This window comes from Stegodyphus dumicola, chromosome X1 (assembly GCF_044657685.1).
Source record: "Stegodyphus dumicola isolate Sdum_Otavi_A_Nest chromosome X1, ASM4465768v1".
Lineage (NCBI taxonomy): Eukaryota > Metazoa > Arthropoda > Arachnida > Araneae > Eresidae > Stegodyphus > Stegodyphus dumicola.
Window position 1 is genome coordinate 169818959 of NC_140780.1, and position 17982 is coordinate 169836940.

Sequence of the window (17982 nt, forward strand, 5' to 3'; positions counted from 1 at the left end):
AAAGAGAGTGTAGTTAGATTTCAACGGTATTTATAGTAAAATTTTTCGTTAATGTGATTGGCTAAAACTTATAGGCAATGCAGAAGTTTAAGATCACATAATGTGGAATTAGTTTTCAGATATGATGCAGTTTCAGGAAAGTTATTACTAGAGAGGAAGTACCCAAATTAAAAATGAGCAAATGAGAGGCTTTTTAAATTATAATTTTTATTTACATATCTTACATATATATAGCATGAACATATTTAATTAATATGCTTAGTGCTTAAATTCATCATGGCAGTCGTTGTGAGTGGTTGGTTATACAAACTCGGTTAAACCTGAATGGGCACGTCTTTTGCAATTCTGAAAAAAGTGATGAAATGAAATACAGATGCAATGAACACTCAGAGTAAAGGAACTAAACATTAATGACATCAAGTATTATGATCAGTTCTGTAGTCTAAAATTAACATTCATATACAATGAAGAATCTATCTCAGTATTCATGAAAAGATGTGCTCAAGTTTAAAATCTTCAAAAAATTTCAAAGGTCACTCTAAGCTTTTGAAAATACAACTCTTCATTTCAGCTTTGTAGTATTGTATTTGCATTTGCTATGACATCCAGACACTTCAAGGGAAATCAGGCCAATAGAAGTGGGTGTTTGTGAACTGTTTTAATAAAGTTACCTTCTATTGCTGTGGTCTCAAAAGAGAGTACAAAGTGATACTTGGTAGTGCAAAAGACAAATAGGCTGACTATTCACTTGGAAGTGTATGATCGTGTATCATGTGAGTGCAGAATTCTCTCATTGGTTGCTGTGTCTGGTTCTTATAAGGTTCATGGTCTGGTTTCACTAATTGACATGGGGGAGCAACATAAAATCATTGGTTTCGAAGTGAATGAATATTAAAATTACATTGTGTTACATTGCATCGGGTACAACTTATAATTATTTTCATCTTAGTAGTGTGTGATCAAAATACAGGGAATTTCTAAATGAATATATAGTGTTTTTTCACTTTTTTAGTATTTATTACATTAAACTTTAAAATTGTAATTAATACATGAAATGAAAGAGCATCTCAAACAGTTATACCTACAAGTGTTCAACATGAGCACCTTTGATCACACGAGACACATCAAGTCGAAATTAATCATTAATCATCCTAATTGCTTAACAAACTAACACTAAATAATTTCTCAATAGTTTAAACTTTCATTTTTAATTATACATCTAATATATATCAACTGAAGTATATGTAATTAATAAAAAGATGCTTCTAATGGAATATCTTATGTGCCTGGTCCAATTTTTTAACAAAACTATGCTTCCTTCGACTAATGAAGTCAGAAACTGTGCTTATAGCTATTTTTTGCTTAATTTGTATTGTATTTAAATAAGATATTTTGAGAACATTCTCTCTTTATTTAATTTTTAAGTGTTTTTAAATTTCATTTCATGTGATACTTAAAATATATGTTTTAGAGATTTTTATTGTTGTTTTTTCTTTGTCTGAATTTGCTTGCAAGGTGCCCTCCACAGATCATTACCTACAATTGCATATTCTTCAGCTTAAATTTTTAAATCTGCAATTTATGTTTTCTGTTAGATCCTAACAATACTCCAGCATGGGATATACCAGAGCAAGAAAAGAGACCTAGCAGTAAAATGCCTTTGTTTGTTAAGACCTTTCCTGTATTTCAAGCCTCTTCTTCAGCAGAAGTAAGATTTACTGCATTTCTTTAAGATATATTTACTTGCATTTGTCTTATTTTGAACAATGTCTTTTGAGTATTTAAATCCCCAGTTGAGAAAAATGTATTTTCTAGGTCAAGTGTGGATGTCATTACATTGTGAATAGTTCAGTTCCTCAGCAATATCTATGGCTTTGTTCTTCCGATGGTGTGAATAGTCATTTAGTTGTAATGGCTGTGCATTTGACTCATCTTCGACAAGTAGCTGTTTATCATCTTAGTGAAACGCAGATAATTGCAATTGAAGCTGTACCTGGAGTCCCATTGTCAAAAGAATGTTCTGATTCTGATAATAATTCTAGTGTTGGTTTGAGTTCTGTGCAGTCTGTCGAAACAGTTTGGATGGGAACAGACAGTAAAAAGTTAGTTTTAATTACTTTTTAATACTGTATAAAAGGTTCTTTCCAAAAAAATTTTTATTAAATTTTATTGGCAGAAAAGGGAGTTAAGATTTCCTTTTCAGGCTTTAACTCACAAAATTAATTTTGAGAAATGGTAATATCACTGTATTCAAATTTTATTTTGCTAAATTTTGTATTTTGTTTTAAGCATAATGAATATATCACATGCGCTGTCTTCTCTAGTAAGGCATAATTTATGAAGGAATTAACTTGTACGAAATTTAGATTCTTGTTTAATTTCAAGTTGTCTTCAGCAATATAGCTTAAATGCAGTAATGATATCAGGGATCAACTATTATAAATCTAAGTCAAGCATAACCCTTTTTAATAACATTATAATTATTTGCAAATTTTTCATATTTTTAATGTTTCTGATTGAATCTGAATGACTGTATGTTTCTGATAAATGCTGCAGTATGTTAATAATATTTGTAACATTTATCAGTTTGAGTTAAGAAGCCATGTTTTACATTAAGTAAATATTTTACATGTTTGCTGATATCTTACAGTTTTTACCGCATACATTTGTTAAGATTCTCATTTTTAAGCAATTTTGATTTGCATTTCTGTATTCAATTATTGCTGAGTGTGATGTCAAAGCATATGCGTAACATCTGCATTTTTGCTTCATGTAATCCTTACCAATTCTTTGTAAACTACTTTTTGTTTTTGTTAGTGATGGTAGAATTTAAGTGTTACCACTTATTCTTCTTGCAGTTTGAAAAAAATAATAAAAATTTGAGACCTACCTTCTGCAAAAAGGCAAGTAGTAAACTGTTTTTAAATTTATGAAATATTGCATAAAAAAAGTGTGTATTAACAGACATAATATGATGCTTAACTTGAAAATGGATAAACAATGGCAGTGCAACTTGAACGTCATTCAAGCGTTATAGACTAACATTTGTAAACTGCATTCTGCATCATTTATGGCTGGTGAAGAGGATTAACATTTGCTAAATGTGGAAGAGAACAGCTCAATATGGCCAACAAAAAAATAACAGGAATAATTATCTGTGGGAAGTTTGCGTATTGTTTTGAACAGAGTATTCAGTAAAATCAGATGGCCTAAAAAATGTGGCACCAAGTGCATAAATAATATGACTGTTTGGTTGCTATTTTTAATGTCATTAGGGATTTTTCTCCACTGAAATACCTGGCATACATTTTCATAAATCTAGAATGAATATTTATATACTTTTATTTATGCTGAATTTATAATTTGTATCTGATAGTAATACAAGCAAGTAAAGAAAGGCTTTATTAAAAAAGCGGGTGTCACTTCCCTTAGAGTTCCACAGTAATGATAGGTGACTATTACTGAATTTTCCAGAATGGTTGACAGGGTAATATATAAGTACCAATAGTTCTGTATGTTCATTATATTTTGTGTGAATTCTAACTATTAAGAGTGAAATTTCCCTGAACTTATGTTTAGCAGGACAAAAAAAAGGTAATTGCTATCTAGTTATTTTGATGACAGCAGTTTTTTTTTTTTTTTTTTTTTTAATGCAAATAGAAAATTGTGAAAAAAAATATTTACATTAGCTTGTTGGTTGCCCATATGCTTTGCTGGAATTTAATTTTCAAAAATTTTAAATAATATATATTTACATTAGCAACAGAATTAGAAAGCTGTTAATACGTTTATTTTAAAAATTGTTCATTACTCACTGATGATGATATATTGAAAATTCTTAATTTTTGTATTTAGGGTTGTGGGGTTAACAGAATTTTTAGCTTGTTTGGAATTTTTTAAAACTGTTAATGTTATACTGTTTGAAAAAAGAAATGAAACTGCCTGTTTATTCCACTGCTGGTTTCTTTGTCTTCCTTTTTTTAAATAGGAGATGAAAAAATTCTCCCTAGTTGAATTTCATATTCTTTTAGAGTGATCACTTATGCACAGAAAATCAGATGTGAAAGCACGAAGCGTGCATGACGCCAATAAGTTTTTAATATTATACTTTAATTTGTTTAACCCTTTGAGGGGCAGTATATAAAATAATTTAAATTGTGGTACAATTTTGCATGAACTATAATTTATGAACCCTAAGGACACAAAATTGAGACTTTAAAAAAATCTAGAGCGAAATCCTGAATTTTTAGAGCGGCTATATATTTTATACCGGCGCCACCTCTAAGACATTTTTTCCAGGTAGCTGCCAACTGTTAATTTTTGGTTTTTAAATTAATTTTGCATACTTTTGATGTGTGTCTGTAGTGATGAGTGCTTGACTATAGTTATGTAAGTCTGAAGACAAAAAATTTTTAAATTTCTGTAGAAATTTTAAAAATAAAATTTATGTTTTTATGCACTTTTGGGGATGCAACCCAGCTGAACATGCTTATGTAAAATATGGGTAAAAAGCTTTTCAACTTGATTTAAATTCAATATTATTATTTTATAAAAAAATTTAGCAAATATAATTTCATGCGTAAATCGTATCGTGCTGCTGTAACTGAACTAGTATAATATTAGAAGCAGCTGTAACTCGGCCGAAAATTTAAAAAATTGAAAAATGAAACACTACGACTCAGCTGAGAAAGTATGTTGCATTGTTTAATTTGTATTTTATGATTTAGATAATATGTGAAAAAACCATGCTTCATACTATGATATGAAAAATTGCCCTCCTCCATGCACACACACTTTAGATCATCGAGTACCATAAGGGTCCCTTTTATATTTTTTGTAAATATATTTTGTAATATAACTTTGTTCAGGAAGAAACGCCGTTAAACAGTTTTATTATTTGATACACCTCAAAGCTCTTATTCCGATTTTCAACCCCTTTGACTTCCTAGGAGCTCCTTTTCAACTTTTGAATAAATTTTAGTTTGCATCTAAAACTGGCCTTAGAAATATTTTCCTTTCTTTCACCAACTGTGAAAATTTATTTCGGAAACGACCTATTTTTATCAACCAGAGGGAAAATTTCTCTTGTGTTTTCTAGTCTTTCATCTGAAATTAACAAATAATTAAAAAGAATTTCCCTAAAGAATAAAAGCATGCTTTCAAACCAGCAGTTTTTGTGATTACACTATGAGATGGACCTTAAGTACATATCCATTTTAAGTGAGCTTTCCCTTTGTGTGATCTTATCACATCTCACAAAGGGAAGTAGGCGTGACTCCCGAATGACAAATTAGTTGTCAATCTTCTCTTTCCATTTTCCTTGCATTCTAGGAAAACACGAAGCAATGGGTGTCTTTTGAGGGCTAACATGCCACATTTAATCCCCACAATTGTGTAAAGTTTTGACCTCAGACGACAATTTTGAAATCGATGAGTCTTTCTCTTGAGAAAGGGATAAGTGCTGAAATAAAAAATTTAGCTAAACACAGATGAATGAAACCCGAGCTGAGTACACAAAGAATAAATGAAACTAATATACTTGTATCCAGTCCTAGCGCAGCGTCAGTAAACACCCTATTCCTCCATCAACATAATATTCAATTCTAAATGACTTTTAAATTAAATGTGGAAAATTATTACATCATATAAACTGTTATAATAGTAAAGAAATTCTGTCATGTCACAGAGTAGAAAAGGAGAAGACTGGTGCTGTGATCTATTGGCACGGTACCCTCAGTGTGGGCACCAGTATATATTATATACTGGTTTTAAAATCATATAAATAATCTGTTAATTATCACTTCTGACTGAAATGAAGTAAATATATGAGATTCAGCATGTGTATGTCATATATTTGCAGATTTTGAATTTTTTCTTTCCCTCCAATAGAATTTATCAAGCTTCCAACAAGATACCTTGGAACGAGGTATATTAATTTCATAACTGCAAAATATTGAGCATTCATAGGGTGATGCTGCCATTTAGAATCGAAAGGAAACACTAGACACTTATGATTAAAGCTTTTCTCGTGGAAAAATTAGCATTTTTTCCGAGGTTAAAAAATTGACAAACAACTGATATATACTATTATATACCGGTGCCCTTCAAAGGGTTAAAGAAAACATTTAACTGCAAACATTGTTTTTTTTTTTTTAAATGCCATCCAAAAAGTAATAGTTATATTGAAGAATCAAAAGGAATGCAGTGGAAATGAAATTAAAGCAAAATAAAATAGTCTAGGTTTATATGTTAAAAGCCAAAGTTAAGCATTATTAAGTTTGCAGTTTTTGTAGCCTCCCCCCCCCACACACACACACGTTATTGCTTTGTCAGTTGAAATCTGAAGCATGCTAGGTGCCTGTGAAAACTCTGACCTTAATATTGTTTAACCTTTGTGGTCATATGTTTACACGCAGCAATCTGAGCTTTTTCATTGTTCCAGTCATATGTCTACTCGCAGCCAACCAAAGCTTTTTTACCATTCCAGTCATATGTTTGTTGTCAGGTACCAAAGCTTTTTTACCTTTCCAATCATATATCTGCTGTCAACCACCACAGCAAAGAACCATACTAATTCTGTTAGATTGATAAGCTTCTTAATATTGCATATTATGTAGTATTGTTTGTTCAATGAAAATTAATTCCGACCAGCATGATAGTTATATATAAACTTAATATGACCGCAAAGGATTAAACATGTTTTTTGGAGTGTAAACCTTAAATATTTTTAAGTTCATAATGACTTGCTATGTTTGTTGTGCGAAAAGTGTGCTTTTTAAATAATTACTAAAAAATTCATTTTTCTCTCATCTAATAAATGCATACACTATTAATTTACTATTATTATAATAATTAATTGCATATTTTAATTTTGAGCATGCTGTCTAATAATAATATTAAATTTCAGAATACTTGTATTAGAAGGTTCATGTCCAGAAAAGTGGGAAGAAATTGGAAGTGCAGTTGTTCCTGCAGCAATTATTCAATTAAAATATCACTGGAATCAGTTGTACACTGCCTTAGCTAATGGAACAGTTGTAATCTTTCACAGGGATACTGGTATGTAGATACTAAATGCTCCTATAAATAAGTGTTCTGTTATATGAAAATTTCCTTTTGGAATTATTAAACCACTATATTTTTGCCTGAGTGTGGTCTTTGAGCTTGTTAACGTAAATTATATACAAGTTATTTTTTGGTCCGTCAGGATAATAATTTATGTTTGCGTGCCAATGCTTTAAGACTGTAATAAACTGAAAGCTAATCATGTCTTTCTGCAGCCTGAAGCAAAATTATCTGATGTATGTAAATTATGCTTTTTATCAATATGTAGTGCTGATATCTGTGTGTGTGTGTGTATATATGTATGTCTATTCATGTATTCCCCCATTTATTATCAATTTTTTCATACAAAAATGAAGTTGGAAAAGTTATACGAATAATTTAATTTCCAAAGGATGCTGTTGCCTAAAATATAACAAATGAAAAGTGTTCATGGATAAACTAGCAGTAACTATCATAGCATTACTTATTTTAAAGGCACCTACATTCCAGTATGAGTACTTAGTAATAGTAACAGTATGATATATAGTAGGATGTCTTCATTTCTGCTTCTATGTATCTTGTTCACTATTATTATTGTCCACAGCCACTTCCTAGGCCTCAAATTAAAAGTGCTGCCAAAAATACATTGTCTGCTAGAGCTTACAAGTTGTCACTGTTGTCTTTATCATCTTTCAGTCTGCCTTCCCTTATGCAATAATTTTCAAAACCATCAGCAGCAATAAATATCACTATTTTCTTGAATGTCATCAGTTTTTAAATTCTGGGGGAGCTTGCTTGATGAATGCTTTAAGGGAGGGAGAAATTTCAAGACTATTTAGAAAGTTTTCAAATCCTTGTGCTAAGCTAGGGGGAAAAGTATGTCAGGAAATAGTTTATGTATGTAACTCTTTCTCTCTCTCTGTGTATATATATATATAGAGAGAGAGAGAGAATGATTTAAATTCACTTAGTTCAAAAACAAGTTTTTCTAATACTTGGCACAATAAAACATTTTAAAAGCAAATGAGAACTTTCAAAACAAAAACCAAGAGCTAAAATAGCTGAGATTAAGAAAATAATTTAAGTAAATTACTCACGAGATATCTTTTAGTAAAAATTCAATTTAAATAAATAATGACAAATACAATGTTATTCTTTGTGGAAATAAATGTTGGTGAAAAAGCCATGTGCTAACTTGTATAAAAATGAAATTTAAAAAGTGAATGCCTAAAAATTGAAGTGCAATAAAATTGTTTGTCAGGTTTTATTTATTTATTTATTTCAATGTTCAGGTTATTTGCCTTTTAAACTGAGTATTTGTAAAAATTTATCCCAAGGTTTTTTCACTAACATTTTTTCCTGTTATAAGTTACATGTTATTTGCCACACTTTTGTCTTAATTAATTTAGTTTGAATTTTTGTGGAACATAGCTTGGTGAGTAGTCATTTATTTGCTTCAATTTTCTATCTTTGCATGCGTGTGTATAACAGAGTTGATGCAATTTGAATGTATAGGTTTTCTGCATGTATTTTTTCATATTTGCAGCTGTATACATTTTCTTTGTATAATATTAACATTTAAAAAGAAATTCAGCTTTAAAATCTAGCAATTTTGGATTTCCTCCCATAAGAAAAGCTACAGCACAGTACATTTTATGGTAGATGTATGCCAATAGAAAAATGTTAATTCCTTGCACTTTTATTGTATGCGATATGAAAACACCATCACTAGGCCAACCCATAAATAAAGACAGCATCAATTGGTTTTTTTTATCTATAGCATTTATTATGTCATTTTATGTATGTAACTTTTACATTTGCCATATTATAAGGTGAACCAACCTCCACAAACAATTGCATACTGAATATTACACAATATATTGCATACTGAACTGATTCACAAATCCTTACTCTTTACTACATTACATAACAATCCCCTGCCAATACATTATGAACCAAACCTTTTTGATGTTTACATATACCTTTGTCTCTTTCATATTAAATAATCATCAGTTTAAATTGCAAATAATATTTAAGTATAAATTAAAGCAACTTATAAAGTTAATTACTAAATATGAAACATGAATCAGTCATACTGAACTTTAAATTCACAATAATGATATAACCTAAAAAATCACCTTGAACAACAGTCATTGAAGATACCCATTATAAGATTGATATGCTGCACACACACACAGAAAGTTATTACACAATTGCCTTTTATTATTAATAATTATAGATTTCAAGTTTGTGTAGTAATTTTAATATTCTCTTTTAGTTACTTGTTTGATTTTTTATGAGACTGGAGTAAAACTGACAATCTTTTCTAGGATAAGTTTCTGTTATCTTACTGTCTGCAAATTTCTAGGAAAGCAGTCGTCATGTACAAGAACAACATTCTCAACTGTAAACTGACTAGATATTTTAGTAGGTAGACATAAATTCATGGACGTTAAAGAATCTAATTTTTACATGCTTTTTCCAACACTTCCAAAAATGATTTAACAAATTGTGTCTATATTTATACCATTTCAAGATCAAGGAACGTGTAGGCCCAGTCAGGTTCTCTTGATACTTGAAGAGAAAGTAAACATTTACTTACTAAGAAATAAGCAGAAGTGTGAGGTTAGTGCTCTGAAGGGTCCATAGATACATGCTGTTGGGCTCTAAGTAATTATGGTTTTGATTTAAATGAAAACTGTTTCTAGCTTATTCAAAGCATTCTAAAATGCCTCCTCACCATGTTCCTTTTTCAGCAATATATTTCCATTTTATACTATGGGAGGAAAATAAATTTTATACATATGGATGCTGTGTACACTTCTAGATTTTTCTCAACTCGATCAGCACACTAGAATGTCTTGGCATTATCTGAGTATTTTGTTGAACATAGTCCACAACGAGAAATAAATCTTTAAAATGCAAGCATAAGATTATCTACATTTATAGACAAGACAAGTTCTAAATATAAAGTGGTAGCACAAGTTAATAATAATAGATAATGTTTATCTTTGCTGTCTTTTGTGAAGAAGGAGACAACATAATCAACAGAAAATGTTTGCAGAATATGATCAGGCAGTAAAACAGTGATTTCTTGTGTCCCTGCTCATAACTTATACTGTTTACATAAATAGCACTTGTTCAATGTGGATTTGAGAAATTGGGATCATTTTATGATCCAAAACTTTGCTCTATTTTGGGCTAAGGTAGCTTCAACTCCAGCATGAAGCAGTTTATTATGAGAGTAATTCACTATGTCTATCTTTATAAGGGAACAGCCATGGGTGTTTTTCTCTGGAATCAAGATCAAAGAACTGAAGTGTGCCTTTTAAACACAGAAGACCATATGTATCCAGTTCAGGGTTCAGTGAGTAAAATGCAATTGTCTTATCTAGGAGCTTTCCATATGAGAGATGTAGAATCCCTTTCAAAAAATGTTTTCATTGTGTAACTCTCACCTTGTAAAGATCAGGTCTTAAAATCTCAACAGACCTCAATAGACCTTTGAATTTCACTGAATTTTGCTTGATATTTTTTATAAACCGCATAATATAAGCTGTAATCTGACACAGTTTTAGGAGCCTACTGAATCAGGCTAAATTTAATAATGTTGGAGTTTCTAAGTCTTGAATCTTGAACAGAGTTTATGATTTGTTCTCTCTGTTGATTCATTTGCCAGACTTTTTCAGGGTAAGGGAGCCAGCTAGGTCCATGTAACCAAAAGAAACTCTTAACAAGGTTAAAGGCACTTTCTCCATGAGAAAAGAACTCAGCAGGGTTTTCTTTTCCACTGCAGTGAAATCACTTCATGTTCATTCACTAAATTTCAGAAATTCTGTTTGTCCTGAAGGGCATTGAGTTTCTGCCGCATCTCTTTCTCTAGTAGATAACTATTTGGCTATCACTTTGCAGAAACTTTTGATGGCAGAGTTCAAGAAGCAAATACTTAGACAGTTTGACAGCTAACTAAAGCAGCCATGAGTTCCAAATGAGAATGAGTCATAGACTTCAGTGGAGCCAGACATTGATGAAACTAATGCAAATGTATTTTTTTAATTGAAGAATTTAAAATATCCTATCATGCAGTACACGTTATGTCAGCAAATACATGGAGACTAACTTTAGGTTTCTCACAGCTATCAGAGTATTTTCTTGGAAGAGGTAAATCCTCGAGCCCTTCATTTCACCCCACAAACGAATCCAGTCCTTATTTATTTCTAATAGAACTGTATCATCCCATTTCACGCTTAATATCCGAACTTTTTGTAATAGGATTTTCATTCCAATCCAGAAAGGTTGAGGCACTCCTGTAGGATCTTACTTTCTAGCTACTGTTTGGAGAATGTTTCTTTTGGTGTGCTTCAGCACAGTCATCTAATAATTCTAAAAACTCACAATTCAGTTTTATCCTTCCTGTCTAGATGATGCCAAAATTTTGTCTCACTTTGTCTAATTCTACATTATAACCCTTTTCAGTTCACCAGGAATTAAGTTTCTTGGAATTTTACCTTAATTTTCTAAGAATCATCCGTGTCTGAAAATCTGAACTGCATCGGAATATAATCAACATATATCTTCAGCTACGTCAGTAATTTAATATAAATTTGTCTATATGCAACAAGGAATCCTAACATTTCATAATTTTCCATATTTGTGCTTTTGTATATTTTAACATATAATTTTGTCATCTCCAAAATTGAAATACAGCAGAGTCCAGCAGAGCATTTGAACTTTAAAACTTCATTTTCTTGGTCACTGTCCCTGAGCTAGACAAATTTTAAGCAATCCCTAGCCTCTTAATGAAGTCCCTGTCATTTACAAAATTTTAAAATTATGTCCAACACCATTGGGAATAAACTAGGTCTAGTATCTTGAAAATGATTTTGGATTTTACAGCTTCTAGAAGAGCATGTATTGTAAATAATCCTGCAATTTGTAGTTTCCCTCGTTTTTTGCATAAAATAGAATGATTTAGTTATTTCCTGCAAACACTTCTCAACTATGCCCTCCTTTCTTTCCTCTTTGATAACAGATTTATACTACTGATGAATCGCAGTATTGCTAATAAGTCCATTTTTGAGAATTTCAAATCTCCTTAATGCTATTGTGATTTTATTTTTTTACTGACCTGCTTCTGATTTCCTTAGTAAGCCAACATAGTATCTGTTACCTTTAACCCGTATTCCTCCTTCGAAGCTCTGTAATTATATCATTTTCCTCATTAGAAATTCGCTGTTTCATTGGAAATGCCTATCAAATCTTTTGTCTACAGTGTTTTGAGAAGTCATTTTATTCTCTCGAAGGCCAACTGGCACCCATCCAGGCATACTAGAAATCACATAAATTTCCTTCAATAATTGAATCTCCTCCTTATCATTTTTCAGTAATAATCAACATCTATCAGAATTCTAATGCTTCGTTTAGCTAAACAAGCAATTCATAACACACCCATTCTTTTTTTTTTTCCCACAGCATGGTCATTCGTATGGCTGTAGTGGTGTCAGCTAACCTACATTTTGTTCTTTTTGAAAGAAAATAGACACTTGTTATTCTCCAGCAATTTTTAGTTTTTATTTCTTCATTATACTTACATGAAAAAAATGTAGTCTAGCACCATACTCAAAAATTAAATTAGTTAACTCACAACAACCATCATTTTGAGCTAATACTGAGCATGTTTGCAATAAGGCATTTTTTACATAAATTATTACATGTAATAACAGCATGTGCTTTTTTGGGGAGTTTTGATTTTCATATATGAAATTTTCTTCTTGTTTTTTACATGATTTCTTATATATTTTGATTTGAAGCCATTTGTGTTTTGCTATGGTTTGAATTATTTGTACATATCGCCTAATAGTTCAATTTAAACTCTCATTTTAAGCAGCTAGTTTTATTTCTACAAAACCTCCAAATGTAAAAGTTTCAGAAACAAAACATCTATTTTTGTTATATAATTTTTATAAAATTTTCCTTTAATGCTTTATCACAAGAAAATAAGTTATGGAACTTAATCTCAGAAGATATATGCATGATTATGAACAGCATTAAAACACAGCTCTTGGTACATTTCTTTGTGTTTAATTCTAATGAAAATGCTATATTATTTATGGTACCTATGAGCAGTGATTTCATATATGCGAAATTTTCTCTCTTACTAAGACTTTTTTCATCTATAGTGCTTTCATAGCTGTTCCAAAACTATTATCAATTTTTTAGGATCACCTGAATATTTTTCTGGCTCTAGTTTTGAAAGCTTTACAGTACTTTGTATATTTTGCACTCTAACCATGACTCATGATCCTTAATACTCGTTTTATCCACGTTTTCTAACACTTGACTAATTCATTTACTAGCTTGAGAGTTTTTCTCCCGTTCCTCAGAACTATCTACATCCGCTTCCAAAAAATTAACATTTGTTATAGAATTGCCTCGTTTAATTCTTTCAGACTACTTTTCCTTTCTAATAACAATTTGCTTAATTCACCTGTATGCTTTCTTTGCTAAACCGTCCTCAACTTCATTTAACAGCTTAGAAACTTGTTATCCATGCAGTTTTTTTCCATTTTAATCTATGTAGTTTGGTCATTATTTTGCCTTGATGCCTAAATGTACCCATGACTGTAAATTGTCAAAATTAAAATCAAATACTCTTGAAATTTGATGTTAATCATGCTCTTACCTAACTCTTAGGTATATTCTGGGCATATCAATATTATGTGGTATTAGTATCCGTAGTTAACTTTGCATCATGCACGAATTACAGTTCTTTTATCCGAATTGAAGCATATGTCATGAGATGCACCAATGAAAACATCACCACTAGGTGGCTAGTCCATTCAGTCAACATGGGAACAGATTGTTCTTTCTTTAACATTTATTATATCATTTTATGTACATAAAGTGTACATTTATCCTGTTATAAGGTAGATCAACCTTAACAAAGGTTATTATATTGCAAAATGAACCAATTCTCGGTTCCTTACTCTTTACTACATTACATAATGCTTGCCTGCCAATACAATATAAACCAAAACATTTTCTTGTTTACATTCATTTCACTGCAAAGCAGTGCCATTTGCCTTTATCTCTTTTCAACACAATATGCATTTGTTTTAGTTTAGATTAATGTTATTTACTTACAGATGTTTTCTGCTTTTACAAAAAGTTGGTTTTGATTTAATATTCATGTCACTAAATAATAATTCAACGTTTCATAATTTCATTTATAGAAAAATGGTAATTAACATACTGTTTTGAGCCTTTTATACTTTAAATATTGAATTGACTGCATTGTTGACTGGCTTTCCAAGTGAAATGCCTACTTATCAGTTTTCTCCTTGAAGGCATCATTTTCTGGGTAGACAGCCTGTTTCATTTTGATTAAGTAGCCAAATCAAACCACACATTTTCTACTGCTTCGTTTCAAGTGGTTATGGATGCCCATGTTTCAGAAGTTTGTATTCTGCAGTTACTCATGCAGATACTGTAAACTATGTGAAAACAACCAATTTGTAGGAGGATATGTAAATTTATATCAAGTGTATTTTGCTTCTGAGCTGATATCCTTGGGAAAATATAAGTGTTATATCATTTGCCATAAATCTCTAATTTGTGATAAATTAAATTTTGTGAGCATTAGAATTGAGCACACTTAAACATTAGTAACAAAATTTCTACGAGAAGTTGTATTTTTAAATTATGATATCAAGTGTATACAGCACTATCAGCTATCATAATAATATATTGCTTTCTTATTCTGTGTTTTGTTTTGAAATGATTCTTTTTAAACTTTGCATAATTTTAAGTAAAACTTGAAAACTCTATTTGCCATGCTTGAACAATTGCCATACAGAACTGCCATAGGTCATGCTGCATGTTTTGTAATAATAAACTGACAATGAGTGTAAAAAAAAGGGACTTCAACATTAATTTCTGAAAACAAAACATTATTTTAAAAATTTGAGTTATCTTTTTAGCAGTTAACATTTACATAACATAACCATGTAAAATTATTTGCTCACAGTATTAGATGCACCATTAGCCCCCCGAGTGCATGCACTGCCCAATTAAAGAAAGCTTTCTGAAAACACCCCTATTTTTCCCAAGTGGTAGTGGTTCAAAGTAGTCTTCTCCAAGGTCATGCTCTTTATGTTTCCGAAGTTTTTTGCTGGAAATTTGATTCGAAGTTTTGTTTTTATTGGATCGGGTCTTTCAGACTCAGCGCACCTATTTGCATTGCTGTTGCGTAGTTCATTTATGGTAGCACAGAAAGCTGCAAACATGTCTCGTAATTTATCCTGCAAGGAAAAAAATTTTACATTAGCAAAAATTATTAGATGTATCAACTGGTGAAGAATCCATTGAAGAAACCGATGATGAAAGTGATAATGAATTTTTTAGTTCTCATGATACTGATTCAGAAATCGAGATGGATTCTGAAAAGAAAAATGAGAACGACATTTAGTTAGATGTTAGAATGTCTGCTCATAACATTATTACTAAATTGCCTGGAAACATTGGTAACGGTAAATATGTGCAGATGGCAAATGAATCATGGGAACTTTCTACTAAGTGAAGAAATGTTGCTGAAAGTCATCAGTTATACAAATATTTATATTGCATCTATTTCTGACAACTTTCAGAGAGAGAGAGAGATGCTCGTCACACAAGTTGAAATTTGCGTTTTTATATGTCTTATATTTTTGTTGTGTTCATTAATCATCTTATGTAAATGTGTGAGATCTGTGGGCAACATGGAATCGGCTTGGAAATTTTCCACAAAACTATGTGCTATGAACGCTTTCTCTTTTCATCAAGATGTTTTCATTTTGATGACAGGAACTCATGTCATCAGGAAAGAATTGGATAAACTTGCATCTATAAGAAAGTTTTTTAAAGATTTTGTCAATAACTTAATTAATAGAAATATTGCACTATCAGTGAGTTCATAACAATGAAAAACTTGAAGCTTTCTGAGAAAGATGTGCTTTCAGGTAGTATATTCCTAATGAACCTGCGAAATATGGAATAAAAGTTTTTGTGCTAGTTGATGCAAGAACTTTTTATAAGTGGAACTTGGAAATCTATCCAGGTTTGCCACCAGAAGGTCTCAATTGTGTAAAAATCTCACCCAATGAAATCATAAAAAGACTGTACCAAAAACTCTATAGATCGTGTCGAAATATCACTACAGATAATTGGTATACGATTTACAATCTGCTAAAAAAAAGCTAACTATTGTCGTAACAATTTGAAAAAAGAGAATTACCCACATAGTTTGTTTCCAGTAAAGTGAAGTTTCGAGAAGTGTTTTCATCAATTTTCAGTTTAAAAAAAATACAACTTTGGTTTCTTATGTTTCTGAAAAAAATAATAACTGTGTGAATTTTTATCAACAATGCATCATGAGAATGCAATCCATAATGAAACATGTGAATGCAAGAAACCTGAAATTGTAACATTTTATAACCTTACGAAAGGGGCTGTAGACATAGTTGATGAAATGTCAGCTTCATATACTACATCCTGAATATCAAAAAGGTGGCCTATGGCAGTGTTTTTTCTATTTTTTTATTTTAAACACTGCTGCAATAAATGCAAGGATACTCATTTTGTCACCCAAAAATCCTCTGATGTCATATAAAGTAGGTGTTTATTTCTTACATTGAGCCCCATCGAGAAACGAGCAAAATTACATGCAGCTTCCAGAAATAATGATGATGGATAACCACAAAAATAAATAAATATATAAATAAATAAATAAACAAAAAACTCAAACAAAAGGAAAATGTAGTGTTTGCCCAGCAAAAAAGGACAAAAACCAAAATGCGATGCACGAAATGAGAAAAGTATATATGTCTGGAACACATGACAACATTCTGTTCAATGTGTTGCTAATTGCTTCATTTTTTTTTTTCCTCTCTGTCTATGGTGATAATAAATAAAGTAAAGAATCAGTACAGAGGAAATGTATGCTATTTTTTCCCTACATAATGTTTTTCTGTTCCTTTAAAAAAATTTTATCTCATTAAAAATATTGAAGAAAATAAAATTTTGACATAAATGTAAGCGTTTTACCTGAAGAGTAACAGTTTTTTCCTCAAAAAACACAAGCTGGGTCTTTTGGACTCGGGTCTGCATTCGCATGTAGCTCAAAAGAGCGTGCTCTCGAGTTAATATGCTTGTGGTAAGTGTTTCATTGACAACTTTTAAATACAAAAACCTTTTTGAAACTTTTTTTTTCTTTTTTAAAGTTTGTATTTACTGTGATTTTATGCTTTCTTTTATGTTGCTCTATATCTGTGACAAAAAATTATTTTTGATACTGATGCAAAACTTTTAATGTATAGTTTGATTATTTTGTTTTGATAGAGTAGGACATTTCAAGTCACAATTAAAAAATTTAATTTTTTTTTTTTTTTTTAAATATTTAGATGGCCAGTGGTTGTTGCAAGATCCAACAACTGTTGCACTAGATCAGTCCCCAGTAACATGTTTATTACCAGTAGGTTTAACTATGTATTGTGCATCTGGTTCCAAAATATGGGTAGTGGATTCCCTCACAGCTGATATTCAGGTGAATATTTTCTTAAAATGTATAATTTTACCTTATTGTGCATTTTTTGCTGTTTTGGTGAAAGTTTTGTTGGAAAATGGAAAAGTATATTAAAAATAGTTGTAGGGAAAATAAAATATAAAAAAGTTAGTGTAGTTTAGTATAAAAAGTTAAGAGTGTTAAATCTAAAACTGGGCAGCCTTAAATTGTTGTCAGTTAAATGTAAAGTTCTATGCATTTTGAGGGAGACCCATGCAAAATTCTTCCATTTCAGGAAACAATAATTCTGCCAATTACTTGTTTCATGATATTTTGAATATACTAATACACATAGAAAACTTCCTTGTGCTAAAAGCATAATCACTTTGGTTGATAAAATT

The 17982-nt window shown here is 30.9% G+C and overlaps 1 protein-coding gene across 2 annotated transcripts in view; it reads left to right on the forward strand.

Annotated features, from left to right (window-relative positions):
- The window catches only part of LOC118195868 (rho guanine nucleotide exchange factor 10-like protein), a 163668-nt gene that overhangs the window by 127250 nt on the left and 18436 nt on the right, over positions 1 to 17982 (forward strand). For both annotated transcript variants that reach the window (XM_035367208.2, XM_085808331.1), the window contains 4 exons: positions 1596 to 1708; positions 1816 to 2102; positions 6908 to 7059; positions 17481 to 17623. In XM_035367208.2, the coding sequence (XP_035223099.1) occupies positions 1596 to 1708; positions 1816 to 2102; positions 6908 to 7059; positions 17481 to 17623 (695 nt within the window). The remainder of the gene's footprint in view (positions 1 to 1595; positions 1709 to 1815; positions 2103 to 6907; positions 7060 to 17480; positions 17624 to 17982) is intronic.